The sequence below is a fragment of the Clinocottus analis genome, unplaced genomic scaffold (assembly GCF_023055335.1).
Source record: "Clinocottus analis isolate CAN_PGR_092001 unplaced genomic scaffold, fCliAna1.0.p SCAF_7, whole genome shotgun sequence".
Lineage (NCBI taxonomy): Eukaryota > Metazoa > Chordata > Actinopteri > Perciformes > Cottidae > Clinocottus > Clinocottus analis.
The window spans coordinates 22,191,609-22,211,608 of NW_027176229.1; the positions used below are offsets into that span (position 1 = coordinate 22,191,609).

The following is a 20,000-nucleotide window of genomic DNA, read 5'->3' on the forward strand; positions in this document are numbered from 1 at the left end:
AGAGGAGAAGAAGAAGGAGAAGAAGGAGAAGAAGAACAACAAGGAGAACAACAAGGAGAAGAAGAAGAACAACAACAACAACAACAAGGAGAACAACAAGGAGGAGAAGAAGAAGAAGAAGAAGAAGAAGAAGAAGAAGAAGAAGAAGAAGAAGAAGAAGAAGAAGGAGGAGGAGAAGAAGAAGAAGAAGAAGAAGAAGAAGAAGAACCACCGTGGTGCCGTGTGTGTTTGTGTTGCGGCGCTCAACAACCTTCAACAGCGTCCCTTTGGCGTCTCCTCTTCGCGGCTCGGCCTCCGGGCTCCACGGCGAGCAGTCCGTCCCCGTCAGCTCGCTGTCCGACCCGGGAGAGGCGGAGCTCATGCTGAGCGTGCTCAGGTAGTCCGCTGTGGCGGCGAGAAGTCAACGTCAGCGCCCGAGCTTTCCCTCTGGACACTGCGGCTCAGCCTCTAGACCCTCTGCTCTAAAATACCACCCCGAGCTCCAAAGTGTGAGCAGTGACTCACGCTCAGAGGGCGACTCCTGCACGCTGCTGCCGCGGCTGTTGTAGCTGCAGCAATCCGGCGCTCGGGTCGGCGAGTTCGGACCTTTCCCGGGAAGGACGCCGCCGCCATCGCCGCCGCGGCTCTGCAGGATGGTGATCAGGTTCTTCGCTGCAGGTGAGAGCAAAACACACGTGAGAGATGATCTGAGCGTCCAGATTTTAAAATTAGAGATTAGGGAAGATGAGATAATCCTTTATTAGTCCGTCTGTGGGGAAATTACAGGATTACAGCAGCACTGCTCACAAGTTATAAGATAAAAGAAACAAGTAATATAAATACACAATAGAATGGTAATAAGAGTTTTTTAGCAGTAACAAGAAGAATATTAAATATACAGGTGGAATAAAAAATATACAGATGGAATAAAAGAAATTGTATTTACAGATGATTAGAAATTGTGCAAAGTACTGAAAAAAAGAAATACGAGAGTGAATATTGAATGTTGCATTTAAAAGTGCAGTGGTGCATGGATTAAATGGATTAAAGTGGATTAAATTAGCATGCATTCAACAAAAAAAAGGAATTTAATTATTATTCAATAAAATAAAAGTGTAGGTTCATAAACATAATTGTATATTCTATATTAAATCAGACCCTGAGGGCACAGCGCTGTGTATTACAGCTTTTCTTTAAAAACAAAAGATGGTTTGGGGGCACTTTGCTAAAACTAAGAGTTTTCAGAATAGTTTCAACGCCGCTGCTAAAGCGTAGAGTTTGAATAATTATTCAGAATTTGTCGCCATCCTATTGACGCTTTAGTCCATTATGACCATAAGGCAGGGTGTGCTTGAGGGCGGGGCTAGCTTGTGATTGACAGGTCGCTGTGACTTTCTGGTCGCCCTGAAACGCGTCTTATTCAGCGATTTATCTTCATGACATGAAACAGAGTAAGTTTCTTTGAACGCGTCACACGTCTTCAGCGGACATTTCTGCACATTTTAAATACCCAGCATGCCCATATCCGAGCATGTTGAGGTTATAACTTCCATTTTTGTTGGACTTTAACAAATGTATACAATGAAGATAAACGCGTAACTGGATTTCTTTGCTTCTTAAAATGTGCGTTGCGTTCACGTTCAGGTCGCTGGTCTCGACAGTTAGCCACGACGAGGCTCGTTAGCTCGTTAGCTCGTTAGCCAGTCAGCAGCTCTCTCTCTCTCTCGCTCACCCTCTCTCAGAGCGGCCGCCAGCAGCGCCGAGGCGTGCCGCGGCGTCTCGCCGCCGCCGTCCGGCTGCACCAGCAGGTGGCGGTGCGGCGCCGGCTCCGGCGAGCGCAGGGTCAAGTCGGTGAGCTCGGCGTAGAGCTGCAGCTTCTCCTCCAGGCCGCTGACGATCTGCTGGTCACGGCCCGACAGCGTCTCTGCATCACACACACACACACACACACACACACACACACACACACACACACACGGACAGTGAGATCAGTCGCTGGTGGTTCTGGTGGAGAGTGGCGGCGAGCTGGAGCGTTCTCCACCTTGGAACTTGGCGATCTTCTGAACCCGCAGTTCGGCCGCTCGCCGGGCCTCCTCGCTCTCGGCGCTGCGCTCCTCCTGCTCCTCCTCTTCCTCGGGGCAGCTGCCGGGTGGAGCACAGGAGGTGAGATCAGCGGACATGACACACACACACACACACACACACACACAGACACACACACACCTCTCCACGGCTTGTCGGATGTGTCTCATCCAGGCGTTCCTCTCGTCCCGCGTGGCGGCGTGGACCTCGTACATCTCCGGTCCCACCGAGGAGGCGGAGATGAGGAACATCCCTCGCTCCTCGTTGGCGACTTCCCGAACGATGAGCTTCTGGAGAGGAATGACGGGAGGCTTCTGGTCCTGAGGAGGAGGAGGAGGAGGAAGAGGAGGAGGGAGAGGAAGAGGAGGAGAACAAGAAGAAGAGGAACAAGAACAAGAACAAGAAGGAGAACAAGAGAAAAGAAGTAAGAGAAGAAGAACAAGAAGAATAAGAACAAAAACAAGAAGGAGAAGACCAAGAAGGAGGAGAAGAAGAGTCAGAAGAAGAAGAAGAAGAAGAAGAAGAAGAAGAGCAAGAAGAAGAGTCAGAAGAACATGAACAAGAAGGAGAAGAAGAAGAAGGAGAAGGAGAAGACGAAGAAGAAGACCAAGAAGGAGAAGAAGAACAAGAAGGAGAAGAAGAACAAGAAGAAGAAGAAGACGAAGAAGAAGAAGGAGAAGAAGAACAAGAAGAATAAGAAGACGAAGACAAAGAAGAAGAAGAAGAAGGAGAAGAAGAAACAAAAGCAGATATAAAACCAAACACCAGGGGAAGATGTGAGATACGAGTCGTGTTGTTGTTGTTGTTGTTGTTGTTGTTGTTGTTGTTGTTGTTCTCACCACGGCAGCGAACACAAAGCGCTGGTCTTTCTCTTGGAGGAACACCAGGACGTCAGTGAGCAGCAGAGCCAGCGTGTCTGAGGAGAGAAGAGCTGCGTGTTGACTGAAGCTCTGAGAAACTTTAACAGGACGCTTGTAGCACAGACGCCGCGGCGGCGGCGGCGGCGGCGGCGGCGCTCACCCTTCAGCCGGCCCGTGGCGGTCTTCCAGTAGACCAGCCCCTTGTAGCGCAGCTCGCGGTGCTCGCTGTGCAGGTCCTGTTTGCGGAACGCCTTGTCGTTCTTCAGCTTGGCGAAGCTCTTGTTCTCCAGACGAGACAGCACCTCCTGCAGCTCCTGGCGCCGCTCGTGCCGGTTCACCGTCAGGTCCACCGCCGCGATGACGTCACGCACCTGAGCCAGCGCGCTGGACAGGTCGCAGTGCTCCGGACTGCCCTCTGTGGGGGAGAAGAGGAAACAGTTTCCAATGAGACGTTCAGGTACTTAAAGAACAGCGTGGCAGCTCACCTCAGAGGGGTTACGGTCATGGAAAGTAAATAGTTTGATGTTTTCATCGTTCATATCGTCTAAAACATGGAGAAACTCTTCTGCAAAGACTCTTCTGCTATGTGAGAACACAGATTGTTTGTCTCCTGTGTTTGAGTCGTTGTAAGAACCCCAAATTAGTTCCAATACCTGTGTTTATTGTATGTATTTGTTCAGCAAAGTCTTGGGGAAAAAATGGAAATCTGCGCAAAAAAAAATCACTTTTAAAAGATATTTTGATCGTAACTATGAACATCTAGCCAGTTTCCCCCAAAAATTGCCTCCTGGAGCATCAATAAGACACCTTTTTGGAAAGATTAGCACCTAAAGAATCAGAATCTGCAACAGAAATCACAATGAAACAAAGTCTTGTCCTGTTAGGAAGGAGATTCAGTCAAAAAACTGTGTCGTTCGCTTCAAAAATGGCGTGTTTCATGCTAAAAGATAGTCTGAATGGGGCATGCTGGGACTTAAAATGGGTTGCGCGTGTACCCTCGGTGTAACGCAGTATCCTCTCCAGCAGCACCGGGTACTTGGTGATGCGCTGCGTGACCAGCAGGATGAACTCGGGCACCTCTCTCCGCCTCACCAGGGAGTTGTTGCTCTGTTGCTGCGAGCGGGAAACAAAAAAAAAACAACACAAAAAATCGGCACAATCGTTCCAAATCGGTGACATCCGGACTGAAGCGTTTCCCCCCTCGCTCACCTTGACGAAGTTCTGCAGCTTCTTGTTCTGCTGCTGCAGCTCCTTGAAGACGCCGACGGCCTCGGTGTGATGGCTGCAGAACTCGCCGTACACCTGCTTCATCTCCTCGGCGTAGCCGTCTGAGAACTGAGAGGATGAGGAAGAGGAGGAGGAGGAGGAGGAGGCCGCATTTAATCCGGTAAACCGACGCGTTTAAGTGCGATGAGACTCCCCCCCTCCTCCCACCACTCCTCCGTCGTCTCAACCGACCTGCTGGAGCAGGATGTCCCCGATCTGGCGGATGACGTAGTCGCCGGGGTCGTCGGGCCGGGCCGCCGCCGCCCGCCGGCGCTCCAGCAGCGCCCCGAAGAGCTTCTTGTGGAAGAGCAGCAGGGGGTCCAGGCAGGGGAAGACCCGCGCCACGCAGTCGCCGTCCAGCTGCAGCTCCTCCAGCATGCCCCGCCTGAACACGCCCGACATCACCGTCAGGGTCTGGATGTGGTGCAGCTCCGTCTGCATCAGCTCTGTGTGTGTGTGTGTAGGAGGGGGCGGGGTTAATGCATGTTGAGCTATGAGGCTCCACCCACGGCGGCGCGAGGTCGTTTTGAGGGCAAAAGAGTCGCGGACCCCACCGTAGATGACTTCCTGCCGCTTGACGGTGCGGCGGTCGTGTCGCCGGCAGAACTCGGGGCTGACCGCCAGACTCCACGACTCCACCTGCAGACCCAGCAGCTCGGCGGAGAGGTCGCTCATGAGCGGAGCCTCGACGGCATCTGTGAGGCGGAGGAGGGGATGGAGAGGGGGGGAGGGGCCAGAAGACGGTGAGCGGACGCCATTTTCCCCTCTCAGAGGCCTCGGTCGAATGATGTATCTGAACGTTTTATCTGCCACTAAACGTAGAGACTTGCTGCCGTGGTTTTAATAATTATTTCTTCTTCTTCTTCTTCTTCTTCTGACTCTTCTGACTCTTCTTCTTCTGACTGACTCTTCTGACTCTTCTTCTTCTGACTGACTCTTCTACTTCTTCTTCTTCTGACTCTTCTTCTGACTCTTCTTCTTCTTCTGACTCTGACTCTTCTTCTTCTTCTGACTCTGACTCTTCTTCTTCTTCTTCTGACTCTTCTTCTTCTTCTTCTGACTCTTCTTCTTCTTCTTCTTCTGACTCTTCTTCTGACTCTTCTTCTGACTCTGACTCTTCTTCTTCTTCTGACTCTTCTTCTGACTCTGACTCTTCTTCTTCTTCTTCTTCTTCTTCTGACTCTTCTTCTGACTCTTCTTCTGACTCTGACTCTTCTTCTGACTCTTCTTCTTCTGACTCTTCTTCTTCTGACTCTTCTTCTTCTTCTGACTCTTCTTCTGAATCTTCTTCTGATTCTTCTTCTTCTGAATCTTCTTCTGACTCTTCTTCTTCTGACTCTTCTGACTCTTCTTCTGAATCTTCTTCTGACTCTTCTTCTTCTGACTCTTCTTCTTCTGACTCTTCTGACTCTTCTTCTGAATCTTCTTCTGACTCTTCTTCTTCTGACTCTTCTTCTGACTCTTCTGATTCTTCTGATTCTTCTGACTCTTCTTCTTCTTCTGACTCTTCTTCTTCTTGTCTTTTTCTTCATTGCATGGTATTATTCAATGTCTGTTGAATTATTCCAGATGTTTGCTTGTTTCACATCTTTTCATGTATTTGTATCTTGTTGTTTAAGTACACGTTGGTGTATAGGAGCAGACGGGTAGAGGGACCAGCATGCACTTGGGTTAACAGCGCAGGAGAGGCGCCGCCTCACCGTTATCCTCATTATTAAATCCACTGCACATGAACTCCTGAGCTCGTGTTTCTCACCCTGAGCGGCGTTGACCGGCGGCGGCGGCTCGGCGGAGGGGGGCAGCGCCGCGAGCGGCGTTCCCTCGTCGGCCGGCGGGCCGTTGGCGCACGCCGTCGCGCCGCTGTCTGCGTCCGCCCACAATGCATCGCTCAGCCGTCTGCACGGAGAGGACAGACGACGGTGAGACAAAGTCAGGGATTTAGTTTTGTGTCTTTAACCCTTTTAGTAACGGAGCCAGAAAGTGACACGCAAAGAGGACGCAAAACTCATTTTAACGTTGTGGACCGATAATATTTCGACGTAATTCCAACGGATTTTGAACACTAAGAAGCGAAGCTTTCCAATGCCATCGAGACCTCTTTTCCTCTGTGTTTCAGTCGTCGTATGAACCCCAAATTAATTACAATACTTGTGTTTATTGTATGTTTTTGTTCAGCAAAGCCTTGGAAAAAAAATGTATGTCTGCAAAAAAAATACTTTTAAAAGATATTTTGATGGTAACTATGAACATCCAGCATGATATGAGCCAGATTCCCCAAAAAAGCCTCCTGGAGCGTCAATAAGACACCTTTATGGAAAGATTAGGACCTAAAGAATCAGAATCTGCAACAAAAATCACAATAAAACAAAGTCTTGTCCTGTTATGAAGGAGTTTCAGTCAAAAAACTGTCGTTCGTTTTAAAAAATTGGAAAAATTACATATTTTATGCCAAAACATTGTCTGAATGGGGCATGCTGGGACTTAAAATGGGCGCGGGAGGATTTTAGCAAACGGTTTCCAAACGTTTAAGCCTTTCTAACGTCTAATACTTGCAAGATTTTGAAAGTTTTGAAAAAGGCGCAACATCATTTCGCCAAAAGGACATTTTCTTTGACATATTTATTGATAAATAAGACCAAAAGGAAGACGGCGCGTCATCATTACGGCACTAAAAGGGTTAAACAAAGAGCTCGCGTGGCCGATCCCGTTGTAAATAAAACAGTAGAATGAAGTGCACAGACAGAGATAACAGGACTTTAGACGTGAAGAGTCTTTAGATATGAGGCAATAAAGGATTCTCTTATCTTATCTTAATGTTTCCTGAGCGAGTTACATATGAAAGATGGCCGTCATCCAGGTGAAATCCTTCATATTTAAACGGGTTAGCACCTGAAGACGACTTCTACCTGCTGTCTGCAGACACCGAGAAGCTTTTGGAGAGCGGGGCGGGCGTCTCCCTCTTCTCCCTGGTCGTCGTGGGGAGAGAAGACGAAGAAAAGGAGGAGGAAGACGAGGAGGAAGAGGAGGAGGAGGAGGAGGAGGAGGCGGTGGCCGGAGAGTTTTCCTTCACAGAGTCTGGAGGACAGACCGGAGGAGGAGGAAGGAGATTAGTCACAAACAAATACTTCAAATGCCGGCAGACACATCAAACACAGAGGGACACACACACACACACACACACACACACACACACACACACACACACACACACCAGGTAAGGAGGGAGGGAAGAAGGGAGCAAGAGAAGGAGGGGAAACAAGGGAGGACAGGTACACAAAGTTAATCAGAGAGCGAGGGAGGAGGACACACACACGACACACACACGACGGGAGGACGACACACACTACAGGAGGACACACAATACATGAGGAGGACACACACTAGGAGGACACACACTACATGAGGAGGACACACACGACTGGAGGAGGACACACACGACTGGAGGAGGACACACACTACGGGAGGAGGACACACTACGGGAGGAGGACACACACTACGGGAGGAGGACACACACTACGGGAGGAGGACACACACTACGGGAGGAGGACACACACTACAGGAGGAGGACACACACTACATGAGGAGGACACACACTACATGAGGAGGACACACACTACATGAGGAGGACACACACTACATGAGGAGGACACACACTACATGAGGAGGACACACACTACATGAGGAGGACACACACTACATGAGGAGGACACACACTACATGAGGAGGACACACACTACAGGAGGACACACACTACAGGAGGACACACACTACATGAGGAGGACACACACTACATGAGGACACACACTACAGGAGGACACACACTACAGGAGGACACACACTACATGAGGAGGACACACACTACATGAGGACACACACTACAGGAGGACACACACTACAGGAGGACACACACTACAGGAGGACACACACTACATGAGGACACACACTACAGGAGGACACACACTACAGGAGGACACACACTACAGGAGGACACACACTACAGGAGGACACACACTACAGGAGGACACACACTACAGGAGGACACACACTACATGAGGACACACACTACATGAGGACACACACTACATGAGGACACACACTACATGAGGACACACACTACAGGAGGACACACACTACATGAGGACACACACTACAGGAGGACACACACTACAGGAGGACACACACTACATGAGGACACACACTCTTTGACTCACGGTGTTGGAGGGACGAGGTTTTGCTTCTCAGCAGCGACGCATTCCTCTCCTGCGGTTTCTGAGGAGACACATCATCATCATCACATCATCATCATCATCATCATCATCATCACATCGGCGACAGCAGATGGAAATCGTGGCGAAGACGAAACCCTTCGTCACGTCGTCGTTCGTCTCAGACACATTCCAGCAGTTCCTCCTTTGTGTTGCAGTTTCATTCTTCTTGTTGTCGCCGCTTCTCCACGTTTTATTTGTTTGTTTTTGTTGTTTTGTTTTGGCCGCGTCGCCTTTTTTACGAGACGGCACATGCGAGTGTGTGTGGCAGGAAACACGAGTACATGGGGTCGTGTACCTGCAATAAAATGACTTGAATCAAGCCGGGGACGTCGCCGCCGCACGGCACGAGCCTCGAACCCAGGGACGCATTTATTGCTGATTTTGCGAAAACTTATTGGAATCAGGATCCGGTTTACACAGCGACAGACATTGTGACCAACGCTTGAATGACTTTTAACCACATTTTCATAACTTTTAACCACATTTCCATGACTTTTAACCACATTTTCATGACTTTTAACCACATTTTCATGACTTTTAACCACATTTCCATGACTTTTAACCACATTTCCATGACTTTTAACCACATTTTCATGACTTTTAACCACATTTTCATGACTTTTAACCACATTTTCATGACTTTTAACTACATTTTCATGACTTTTAACTACATTTTCATGACTTTTTTCAAATGTCCATGAGCAAACATTGTGTGAAATGTGTGTGTAAACAGTAAAAAGTCATAAAATGTAGTATTTAAACTAACAATGAGGATTCAAAGCATACAGTAAACCTTAAATGACTCAAATGAATGAGAGACAATAGTTTGATTAAAAGAATAAACATTTATATAGATGCCTGTATGTATGCTGCTGATATGTTGAGCCTCTTTCTTTTAAAAGCATGTTAATTATTTATAACTCAGCGTGAATGAACGTCGTGAACACATGAATATAACACATTTACAGGACTTTTACACAACTTTGGGGATTTTATGTTTCTCAAGGACTTTTTCAGGCCTGGAAATGCTCATTTTAAAATGGACTTTTCCAGGTTTTCCATGACCGTATAAGATCCTTGTCTTTTCCTTTTAAACATGTTGTTTTACATCTAATTCCTTCCTTTCCTTTTGGTTTGGAGGTGCAGGAGGTGCATGAGGTGCGTGAGGTGCGTGAGGTGAATCAGGTGCGTGAGGTGCATGAGGTGCATGAGGTGCGTGAGGTGCGTGAGGTGCGTGAGGTGCATGAGGTGCAGGAGGTGCGTGAGGTGCGTGAGGTGCATGAGGTGCATGAGGTGCGTCAGGTGCATGAGGTGCGTGAGGTGCATGAGGTGCAGGAGGTGCGTGAGGTGCATGAGGTGCATGAGGTGCATGAGGTGCGTGAGGTGCGTGAGGTGCAGGAGGTGCAGGAGGTGCAGGAGGTGCAGGAGGTGCAGGAGGTGCAGGAGGTGCAGGAGGTGCAGGAGGTGCGTGAGGTGCGTGAGGTGCGTGAGGTGCGTCAGGTGCGTGAGGTGTGTGAGGTGCATCAGGTGTGTGAGGTGCGTGAGGTGCGTGAGGTGCATCAGGTGTGTGAGGTGCATCAGGTGCATCAGGTGTGTGAGGTGCATCAGGTGCATGAGGTGTGTGAGGTGCATCAGGTGCATCAGGTGCATCAGGTGCATGAGGTGCATGAGGTGCATCAGGTGCGAGGCGTTACCTTCCCGCAGGCTGCGACCGAATCCCGACAATTTTTGTGGACATTCAGGAAACAATCTGGAAAACAACGACAACAAAAAAACAAAAAGGAAATCCTCGGTTAAGTCGGTGACAAAAACCCAAAGGACGACGTCTCTGGAGCCGGTGTCAAGCTGAAGGAAAGCAGCAACCCCCCTCCCTCCCCCCCTCCCTCCCATCCCCACCTCGCCCCTCCCTCCTCCCTCCTCCCCCCTCGTGCTTTCTACACAAACCCTAAAACACTTTGTCCGCCGCGTAAACACGCCGGGCGGCGCTGCCAGTAAAGGACTCACTGCAGCACTGCAGCTGCTCCTTCCCAGAAACGGGCCTATCGCAGGCCACACACAGAGCGGCGCCGGACGGGGACGCCGGCGCAAACTGGTGCCCGGCGGCGGCTCCCGCCTTCTCCTTTCCCTCCTTCACCTCTTTCCCCTTCACCTGCAACATGGAAAACACACACAAGCGGCCGTCATCGCGAGGATGAAGGAGGCGTCCGATTGTTTTGGGGTCCAATGGGGACGGCTGCTGTTGTGCTTCATCTTTAGAGGTGAGGGGGGGGGGGGGGCGTGGGTGTGCATTGTGTGTTTTTGGGACAGCGCCATGTTTATTGTCCCATCGGGGCTCCAGGAGTGTGCGTCTTGTTGTCGCACTCAGCGTCTTGTCTTGCACATCGGCGCAAAAACACGTTCTTGTTCTTGGACACATGCGTTTATTGGATTGTACTATGGAATGTGTCTCGCTGTGCATGTGTGTGTGTGTGTGTGTGTGTGTGTGTGTGTGTGTGTGTGTGTGTGTGTGTAGGTGTGTGTGTGTGTGGAGAGGGGGGGCTATACGCGTTATGTAAGAGGATAATTTTACGGCGTCCCGTTGCTAAGACCTGAGGAGAAGGGAATTTCTTTCTTTCTTTCTTTTTTTTTTCTCGCTCACAAAAATAAAAATGGCGCTGCAGACAATGGGCTCACAGGAATTTGGACCGGGCCCGCGGCGCTGAAAGGTGGTAAACCTTTTACGGCGTGGAGGGGATGGGAGGAGGGAGGCGGAGGAGAGAGAGACGACCTCGGCTCACCTTGGTCTTGTTGCGCGTGCTGGACATCCGGCTCTTCAGGAAGCTGAAGGTGCGGCTGACCTTGTACTTCTCCGACTCGACCTTGGACGGGATGATGTACTTGTCCCACTCCTCGTCCTCGATCCTGCGCGACACGCTTCAGTCAGGGAGGCCGACGCACACGCCACACGCACACGCACACGCACACAACGCCTTGTACAGTCGGGCGGGTTCAGGACTATCTATGACCTGAAGAGAGACTCGGGTGCGTCATGCTGAGAGGAGACGGAGGTCCAGGCGGCTCGGGGAACCCCGACCTGCAGACTGTTGCTCCTGACGACATGCTCGGCATGCTGGGAAGTCACTCTGGACTCTAGAGGAGACTATTTATAGTCTCACTGTGGCAAGATGCAGATGATAAGTGTGTCTGCTATTTGCAGAAACTTGTCTTAGTTCCATGAAGCCATCAAGGTAAAAATGAGAAAGAAGAGAAACATGCACATGAAATATACACTAATGTTCAAAGGTTTGGGGTCACACAGACAAAGTTTACAGTTTCTTAGCGAGTTCTGGCATTAAATATATATTCTACAATATCCTTCACTTCTAAGAACAAGAAGAGACCGGAGAGTTTCACATGAAAGATCTCTTCTTCTGGACATTTTGAGAGTTGAATGGAACCATCTTAACCAAATTTCTATGACCTTTAAACCATATTTTTATGACTTTTAACCATATTTTTATGGCTTTTAACCAAATTTCAATGACTTTTAACCATATTTTCATGGCTTTTAACCAAATTTCAATGACTTTTAACCATATTTCTATGACTTTTAACCAAATTTCCATAACTTTTAACCACATTTTTATGACAACCAAATATTCATGACTTTTAACCAAATTTTCATGACTTTTAACCAAATTTCAATGACTTTTAACCATATTTATATGACTTTTAACCAAATTTTCATCACTTTTAACCACAATTCAATGACTTTTAACCAATTTTTAATGACTTTTAACCAAACTAGCTTAAAGCAAGGCTAGTTTTCTGGCTTCTCTCAGCAGTAGAACTGTTTTCAGCTGTGTAACATCACTGTACAAGAGTTTCCTACTCATCCACTAGTCTTTTAAAGCGATAAACACTGGAGTGATGCTGCTGGAAACGGGCTTCTATACAGATATTTCATTAAAAATTAGACGTTTCCACCTACAATAGTCTTTTACCACATTAACAATGGAGAGAGTGTATTTCCGGTTAACTTAATGTTATATTCATTGAAAAAAACGGTGCTTTTCTTTGAAAAATAAGGAAACCCCAAACCTTTGAACAGTACAGTATGCTGTGAGCGGTCGGGGTGAAAAAACTGAAAGATGCTGCAGAAGAAGAAGAATCGATGCGGTTAATGGATGAGACTTGGATGGTTTTTTTAGGATGGGGGGGGGAGGGTTAGAGCGAGTTAAGCCACACATGCGAGGCCGTCCTGGCGGACACGTACTCTTTGAGGAACTCTGACAGCGTGAGGTGTTGGAGCGACGCGCCGCCGCCGCCCTCCTCCTCTGCCGACTGGGCCCGCTTACGGAAACCCAAAACCCTGCGTGGACACGACACACCTCAGGACCCGAGGACGTGGACATGAACGTGAGAGGCGTTGAAAAGGTTTTAAAGAGTCTTTCAGGTCGAATGTGGGCAAATGCAAGAGGTGACGCCCACGTTCTGATGGGTGCTGATATTCTGACGTAGTGGTGAGTCTCATGAGGTGGATGTCTGTTATTTTACAGGAACCCAGTGACCTCACACGATGCTGATCATCCAACAGGAAGAAACATGTGTGAGCGCGTGAGAACATTTGTGAGGCGGTTGAGGTGAAAGGAACTGCAGGATGAGGATGAGGGATTTTTATGAAATGGAAACCAAAAAAAACAACAACAAAAAGGAGGCAAAATGTGCGACAGGGCAAGAGATTGTGAAGCAAATGTTAATTCATGTTAAAAACCAAAACGGATGTCAGGAAAGTTCTCTTTTTCTGGACATTTTGAGAGTATAATGGAACAAATGTGATGCTGCAGATACTCAACATTTCCATGACTTTTAACCACATTTCTATGACTTTTAATTACATTTTCATGACTTTTAACCAAATTTCAATCACTTTTAACCAAAATTTCCATGACTTTTAACCCAATTTCCATGACTTTTAACCACATTTTCATGACTTTTAACCACATTTTCATGACTTTTAACCAAATTTCCATCATTTTTAACCAAATCTCCATGACTTTTAACCAAATCTCCATGACTTTTAACCAAATCTCCATGACTTTTAACCACATTTTCATGACTTTTAACCAAATATCCATGACTTTTAACCAAATCTCCATGACTTTTAACCAAATCTCCATGACTTTTAACCAAATCTCCATGACTTTTAACCAAATCTCCATGACTTTTAACCAAATCTCCATGACTTTTAACCAAATCTCCATGACTTTTAACCAAATATCCATGACTTTTAACCAAAATTTCCATGACTTTTAACGACATTTCCATGACTTTTAACCAAATATCCATGACTTTTAACCACATTTTCATGACTTTTAACCAAATTTCAATCACTTTTAACCAAAATTTCCATGACTTTTGACCATTTTTTTCATGACTTTTCCATAGATTTTCACAAATTTTCATGACTTTTGACCAAACCTTCATGACTTTTATGTCATGTCTTCGCTACATTCATTATCGCTGACTATTAGAAAACAGCCGAGACGCGTCCGAGGTCTGTTAAAGGTTGCAATCAGGACGTATGTCCCATCCTGACAGGTTGAATACTGGAGACACGCGTGGAAACGCACACATATGGAGGAACATTTGATCTAAAAAAAGAAAAAGAGGAAGGAATCGCTCCCGAAATGTGTTTTTTACCTCTTTTCTCTGCTGGTGTCGGTCAGGCTGAACGCTCTGTGCCCTGCAGAGAGAAGAGCAACAAGGGATGAAAGGTAAATGAAACGTCACGCGTGTTCAGAAACAAGCCGTCATCCCCGATCAGAAGGGAGCTGGAAGCAAAGAGGAGAAGCAACGCGAGAGACACCAAACATGTGTTTGAGTTTCGCCTCGAAGAAGCAGACGACACCAAAGATGGAAAGCCAAAAACCCGACGGGGAGACGAGACAATATGCACCGAAATGGAAGCAGAGCAGCCGCCTCGGGGAAGAAACAACTCCTCCTCCAGAAGATCTGAAAGATTCACGTAAGATTTGAGTATTTTATCCAAAGAAAAACAGTTTTACAGATCCAGACCTCGACGTGTCCGTCATCATATGAATGAGTGGACTTTGGAAGACGTCTGAGGAAGTCTGCTTTTGATCTTTTAGCAATATGAAAATAATAATGGACGTGTTGTTTTTTTCCCTCCTCCAAGACAGCGGTTCGTGCATTGCGCAACGCCAGCGCCGCACTCGTGGCCGCCGGGAAAAAAACAACCCAAAACATCTCCCCACACAGTTTGTGCCACAATGAGAACCATCGACTGTTTTGCAAAGGAAATTGTGTTAAAAATCGCGGCGACGTTATTGTGTTTCTCCCAAAGACTCGGCTTATTTAATCTCCAATTTCACCCCAGATGTTAAACTTTCAAAGTCACACTGGGGCAGTTTGAAAGCACCAGATGCCTTAAAATTGCCCAACTCTTGAAAATCTTCAGTTTCATCTCACGGGGGACAAAGCGGCGGCCTTGACGCTGCTCGCCGTACGGCGGCGCTGCGTCACAAGCGAGCACACACACACACACACACACTTTAACAGAGGTCCAGTTGATTTACGACACCTGTCCGGTGAAAGGTGAAACATGTGGCGCTTGTGTCCGAGGAGGACGGGGGAGGGGGACAGAAAAAAAAGGTTCAAAGGGTCAAAGTTCACTCGCCTTCCGCCGGGTCGCTGATCGTGGCGTCTCGGTTCAGCAGCGGCCGCGACGGCTTCGCCTTGGGCGAGGAGTAGGAGTAGGAGCGCAGGCGGACCTCGACTTCCTCCGGGTTCTGGGAGCCGCGAGGAGGCGGATCGGGAAAGGAAGCAAGGAAGGAAGGAAGGAAGGAAGGAAGCGGATCAGTGAGTTCACAGGTTCAAGTCTGGGAGCGGGTACATCGACTCGTCCGAGTTTTAAACATCCAACCGAATGATTGCACGGCCTCTGGAGGTAATTTGTAGTTTGAAATAATGTGTGTGTGTGAAGTGTGTGTACCTTGTGCGTGTCGTCAGAGCGTGTGCAGTTGAAGTCCGGCGACGCGTCGAAGGAGTCCCTCTCCTCCCTGGAGCTGGAGCGCAGGACGGACTGCCGCCTCGCGGACGAGCACGGGTAGGAGTGTCCCAAGATGTCTTCCTCTCCGCTGTCGCACTCGAGACTGGGACTATTTACACACACACACACACACACACACACCAACACACATAACAGTTATGGAACACAGCTGACTGCCATCACAGATGTGCAGAGACGATCTCGATCTTAAAAATCCCCCCGTGGACTCATGGATTTCATTAGCAATGTTTACTCTTGAGGTCGTAGCTGGTGGCGCTGGTGTTCTGGACTACATTACAATGAGATGTGTGTTTTTCGGAGAGGGCACAGTGTTCCAAACACCTCTCAATGTGATCGCGGGCCGGCACGACAGCATCCGCTAACCACCGCGAAAAACACATCGGAAAACAAACTCAGGGCATTGGATTATATACTGGGCTGTACAGGCGTTCCTAATAAAGTGGTCACCGAGTGCACCGAGGGCTTTGAACCGTGACGCACTTTGTCCGGCTCGAGTGCTAACGGAGAGGATCCTGCTGCCGCTCTGAAAGGAAACTGGGAGGAATGTTCAGCGCACAAACAGCTCAATTGTGTCCCGGCTTCCTGTCACTTTTCCGCACCTTCACCGCCGACGATGACCGCGGCACAAAATGCTCATAACCGACGCCACTTTCATGTCGTGCTACAGGTTTATAAACTGGTCAGCTTGTTTTTAACCCACCTCCCCCTCCCTCCATCCAAGGCCTTAATGCAGCGGGTTTGTTCTCTAACTTTAAACACTTTTTTCTGACATTAAAGGTGCTGCAATTAAACATTTCCCCCCACGTCTTCTCTTCATCAGTCAGTGTGTTTGGTTCCTACCTCAGGCCCCGGCTCGCCTCCGTCGTGGTGCATCCTCCGCGGTTCAAAGCGGGAGAAACTGGCAGGAGGAGCGGCGGCTGCGGCCGCTCCAACAAGCGGAAGGCGGAAGCCGGCGGGGAGGAAGGAAAAGACGGGGGGGACGCCGAGGGAGAGGAGGGGGAGGGCGGAGACGGGGGAGAGGACGGCTGCTCGCGACTCTCCGGGCGCCGACTCTGGGATCGGTCCGCCTCCGGAGCCGGAGGAGTCGCGGAGAAGGAGTCCCAGCGTGGGCTGCCGAGCCGGAGCTCGGGGCTCACCTCCTCCTCCTCATCCTCCTCTTCCTCCTCCTCATCTGGAGACCGGTATTTAATGTCAGCGCCGTCCACCTGGAACAGAGAGACGTGGAACACTCGACGTCACAAGAGACGGGTCTGTTTCTGAGTTATTAGCGATGGAGGACGAGGCTCACCTGGTCCACCAGCATGGCGTTGGCGTACACTCGGCCTTTGCCGTGGATCATCGCTGAGAGTCGGGCCGCGGCCGCCAGAGTCGATGACGGGGCCTGGCTCTCCCTCGTAGACTGGCTTTTCTCTACACAAACACACAAAAAAAGAGAGGGAGCCGCACACAAAGAGAGGGAGAGAGAGAGAGAAAGAGAGAGAGTGATTTTTCAGTACTACTATTTGGTTTCCACAGCTACATCAAATAACATCTCGCAATCACCGGAAGTGAGGTAGAGACGTCCTGGGCGGTCGCACGACATTGTTCAGGAGCGAGAGTCCCTTATGTCGGTCTGCCTGAACAGGACACACACACACACACACACACATATATATATACTCGTTTTTGCCACCCCATGGGGACCACTGACTGGAACCAGCCTGGTGGGATCCACCCTTTCTGAAGGGTTTAGAGTCATGGTTTTAACTGCTAACATCATATTTTTTTGTTAACACACACACACACACACACACACACACACACACACACGTGAGTAGGCGTGTGCAGAGTTCCTCCCGCCCTGCCTTTGGATACGAGTGGAAACAACTCCCGGTGAGCACACAGTGGCATTGAGAGGAAACCCCTTCCAACACAGTAGAGTCCCTGTAAGCAGTGGCCTGGTGCCGCTGTTAAACACTCTCTGCTTTTAAAAACACACTCCAAAACACACACACACACACACACACACACACACACACACATGTGCCACCCCCCCAACCCTCCTCCCTCTCTGGGTAGCTGCTTCAGTCCAAAACATTCTCCACAAACACGACTTCTTCTTGGAAAAAGTATTCCAGGTCAGAAAACAACCCGCAGGTACAGCCGGCGCCGACACAAAGAGGCCGAGCGCCACGAGCCGCTGCAACAGGAACCTTTGACGGGACACAAGCCGGGCGCTGTTCAAGCTCACCAGAGGCATGACCTACGCACAATAAACAGTGGATGAATAACAACGAAAAAGGAACACACAATTCCATTCACGCTGTTTATGTGGCGCGCGTCCGTGGACTTTATGTATACACAGACGTTGACAACTTTACAAACAGGGCAAAATATGTGCTTTTTCGGGGAGCAGGCAGCGGTCTGGACATAGCGCCTCAAGCATCATGATCATATCGTATCAAGAATTAAGTATCGTGATAATATCGCATCAAGACTTAAGTATCGTGATAATATTGTATCAAGACTTAACTATTGTGATAATATTGTATCAAAACGTAAGTACTATGATAATATTGTATTAAGACTTAAGTATCGTGATAATATCGTATCAAGACCTAAGTAACGTGATAATAGTGTATCAAGACTTAAGTAACGTGATAATATCATATCAAGACTTATGTAACGTGATAATATCATATCAAGACTTAAGTATCATGATAATATCGTATCAAGACTTAAGTATCGTGATAAGTGTGTATCAAGACTTAAGTATCGTGATAAGTGTGTATCAAGACTTAAGTATCGTGATAATATCGCAACAAGACTTAAGTATCGTGATAATATCGCATCAAGACTTAAGTATCGTGATAATATTGTATCAAAAATTAGGTACTGTGATAATATTGTATCAAGACTTAAGTATCGTGATAATATTGTATCAAGACTTAAGTATCGTGATAATATTGTATCAAGACTTAAGTATCGTGACAATATTGTATCAAGACTTAAGTATCGTGATTATACCGTATTGAGTCGTGGTGATTCCCATCCCTACTGTTGACGGAGACAATGGGATCTCTTTAATGCTGAATGTCTTGCAGTATGATGGGACATTTGCACAAAAAAAAGACAATCTTGAAGAAGAAGAAGAAGAAGAAGAAGAAGAAGAAAGAGAAGAAGAAGAAAAGCCCTCGCTCCTTGATACTGACAACATCTTGACATAGTGTCAAACCTGACGGCTCATAAACCGGAGTCAGAAAACTTCATCGCCAAATGACGAGGAAGTTGGTGCCAGGCATTCTCCAACCAGAAGAGGCAGCCTCATCGGCGCGGTCATGTGATCATGTTCCCAATGACAGTCTCGCCTCGCGCCGGCTGAAACGACGCCAGCTAAACTCGGCGAGCAGATATCACGCCGACGGCGGACACACGTTGGGTTTCTCCAGAGTTTTCCCCCAACGGACAGCACTCCAGCGGAGGGTAAATCAGAGCCACAATTGGCCTGCGCTTCACTGCAGGCGGGGAGTGCAATAAATCCGAGAGGCAAACAAGGGGATTCGAGCAGATAGTGATGAGGATACCAGATGAGTCTGGTGCCGTCCACAACAAATGCGGAGACTCCAGTTTGAACCCGAAGCAAAGGGTTCGACCCCCTAAAGCCATGGAGTATCTGTGTCATATCTCCCAGAACCTACATGTACCCATACGCTGCACGGTACATGAACCTGTATCCACATACATGGTTCCAAGACCTTTCACTAATGTGTACAATCCCATTTTGCTGCAATACAAATGATTGAAGTGAGCTTAACGGACTGAAAACTGTGTCTTATTAGATCAAATATGCTGACAAAGTTTTCCTTTGGAGACAATTTGAGGTTAAAAATAAAGGTAATAAATCGCTATATGTCACGATACTCAATGTATCGTGATAACATCTGAGTATCGCGATAATATTATAGTATCGGAACCTAAGTATCGTGATAATATCTGAGTATAATAATAAAAAATTCCCCTTGGGGATTAATAAAGTACATATCTATCTGAGTATCGTGATAATATTGCAGTATCATATTAAAGTATCGGAACCTAAGTATCGTGATGATATATGAGTATCGTGATAAAATCGCAGTATCATATTATAGTATAAGAACCCAAGTATCGTGATAATATCTGAGTATCTTGATAAAATCGCAGTATCATGATATTACAGTATCGGAACTTAAGTATCGTGATAATATCGTATCGGGACTAAAGTATCGCGATAATATCGTATGGACGGGGTCAGATTCTGGACCCTGGGTCGGATCCACTGTTTGAAAGCACATTCACACAAACCCGCTTCAGGAACTTGACAGATAGTATAATCCCTCGATAGTATATATTAAAAAAAAAGTTCTGGGGCCGGATCCAAAGCCAGCTGGCCGCGGCCACAGGAACCCCCCACCTCTCTGACTGGCTGTCAGGCGCCGCGATCTGTGTTTAACATTA

General features: G+C 47.9%; 1 protein-coding gene across 3 annotated transcripts in view; it reads right to left on the minus strand.

Moving 5' to 3' along the window:
• The window catches only part of LOC137805396 (rho guanine nucleotide exchange factor 28-like), a 38,595-nt gene that overhangs the window by 4,562 nt on the left and 14,033 nt on the right, over positions 1 to 20,000 (minus strand). For 2 of the 3 annotated variants that reach the window (XM_068605298.1, XM_068605299.1), the window contains 23 exons: positions 16,816 to 16,937; positions 16,368 to 16,732; positions 15,450 to 15,615; positions 15,135 to 15,246; positions 14,138 to 14,180; positions 12,711 to 12,806; positions 11,233 to 11,356; positions 10,460 to 10,604; positions 10,150 to 10,205; positions 8,399 to 8,456; positions 7,094 to 7,262; positions 5,944 to 6,083; positions 4,742 to 4,882; positions 4,380 to 4,633; positions 4,131 to 4,256; positions 3,917 to 4,034; positions 3,082 to 3,336; positions 2,901 to 2,977; positions 2,203 to 2,381; positions 2,021 to 2,121; positions 1,712 to 1,903; positions 505 to 651; positions 251 to 384 (listed from right to left, as the gene is read on the minus strand). In XM_068605298.1, coding sequence (XP_068461399.1) covers positions 251 to 384; positions 505 to 651; positions 1,712 to 1,903; positions 2,021 to 2,121; positions 2,203 to 2,381; positions 2,901 to 2,977; positions 3,082 to 3,336; positions 3,917 to 4,034; positions 4,131 to 4,256; positions 4,380 to 4,633; positions 4,742 to 4,882; positions 5,944 to 6,083; positions 7,094 to 7,262; positions 8,399 to 8,456; positions 10,150 to 10,205; positions 10,460 to 10,604; positions 11,233 to 11,356; positions 12,711 to 12,806; positions 14,138 to 14,180; positions 15,135 to 15,246; positions 15,450 to 15,615; positions 16,368 to 16,732; positions 16,816 to 16,937 — 3,320 coding nt within the window. The remainder of the gene's footprint in view (positions 1 to 250; positions 385 to 504; positions 652 to 1,711; positions 1,904 to 2,020; positions 2,122 to 2,202; positions 2,382 to 2,900; positions 2,978 to 3,081; positions 3,337 to 3,916; positions 4,035 to 4,130; positions 4,257 to 4,379; positions 4,634 to 4,741; positions 4,883 to 5,943; positions 6,084 to 7,093; positions 7,263 to 8,398; positions 8,457 to 10,149; positions 10,206 to 10,459; positions 10,605 to 11,232; positions 11,357 to 12,710; positions 12,807 to 14,137; positions 14,181 to 15,134; positions 15,247 to 15,449; positions 15,616 to 16,367; positions 16,733 to 16,815; positions 16,938 to 20,000) is intronic. The other variant, XM_068605300.1, reaches the window with a different exon arrangement.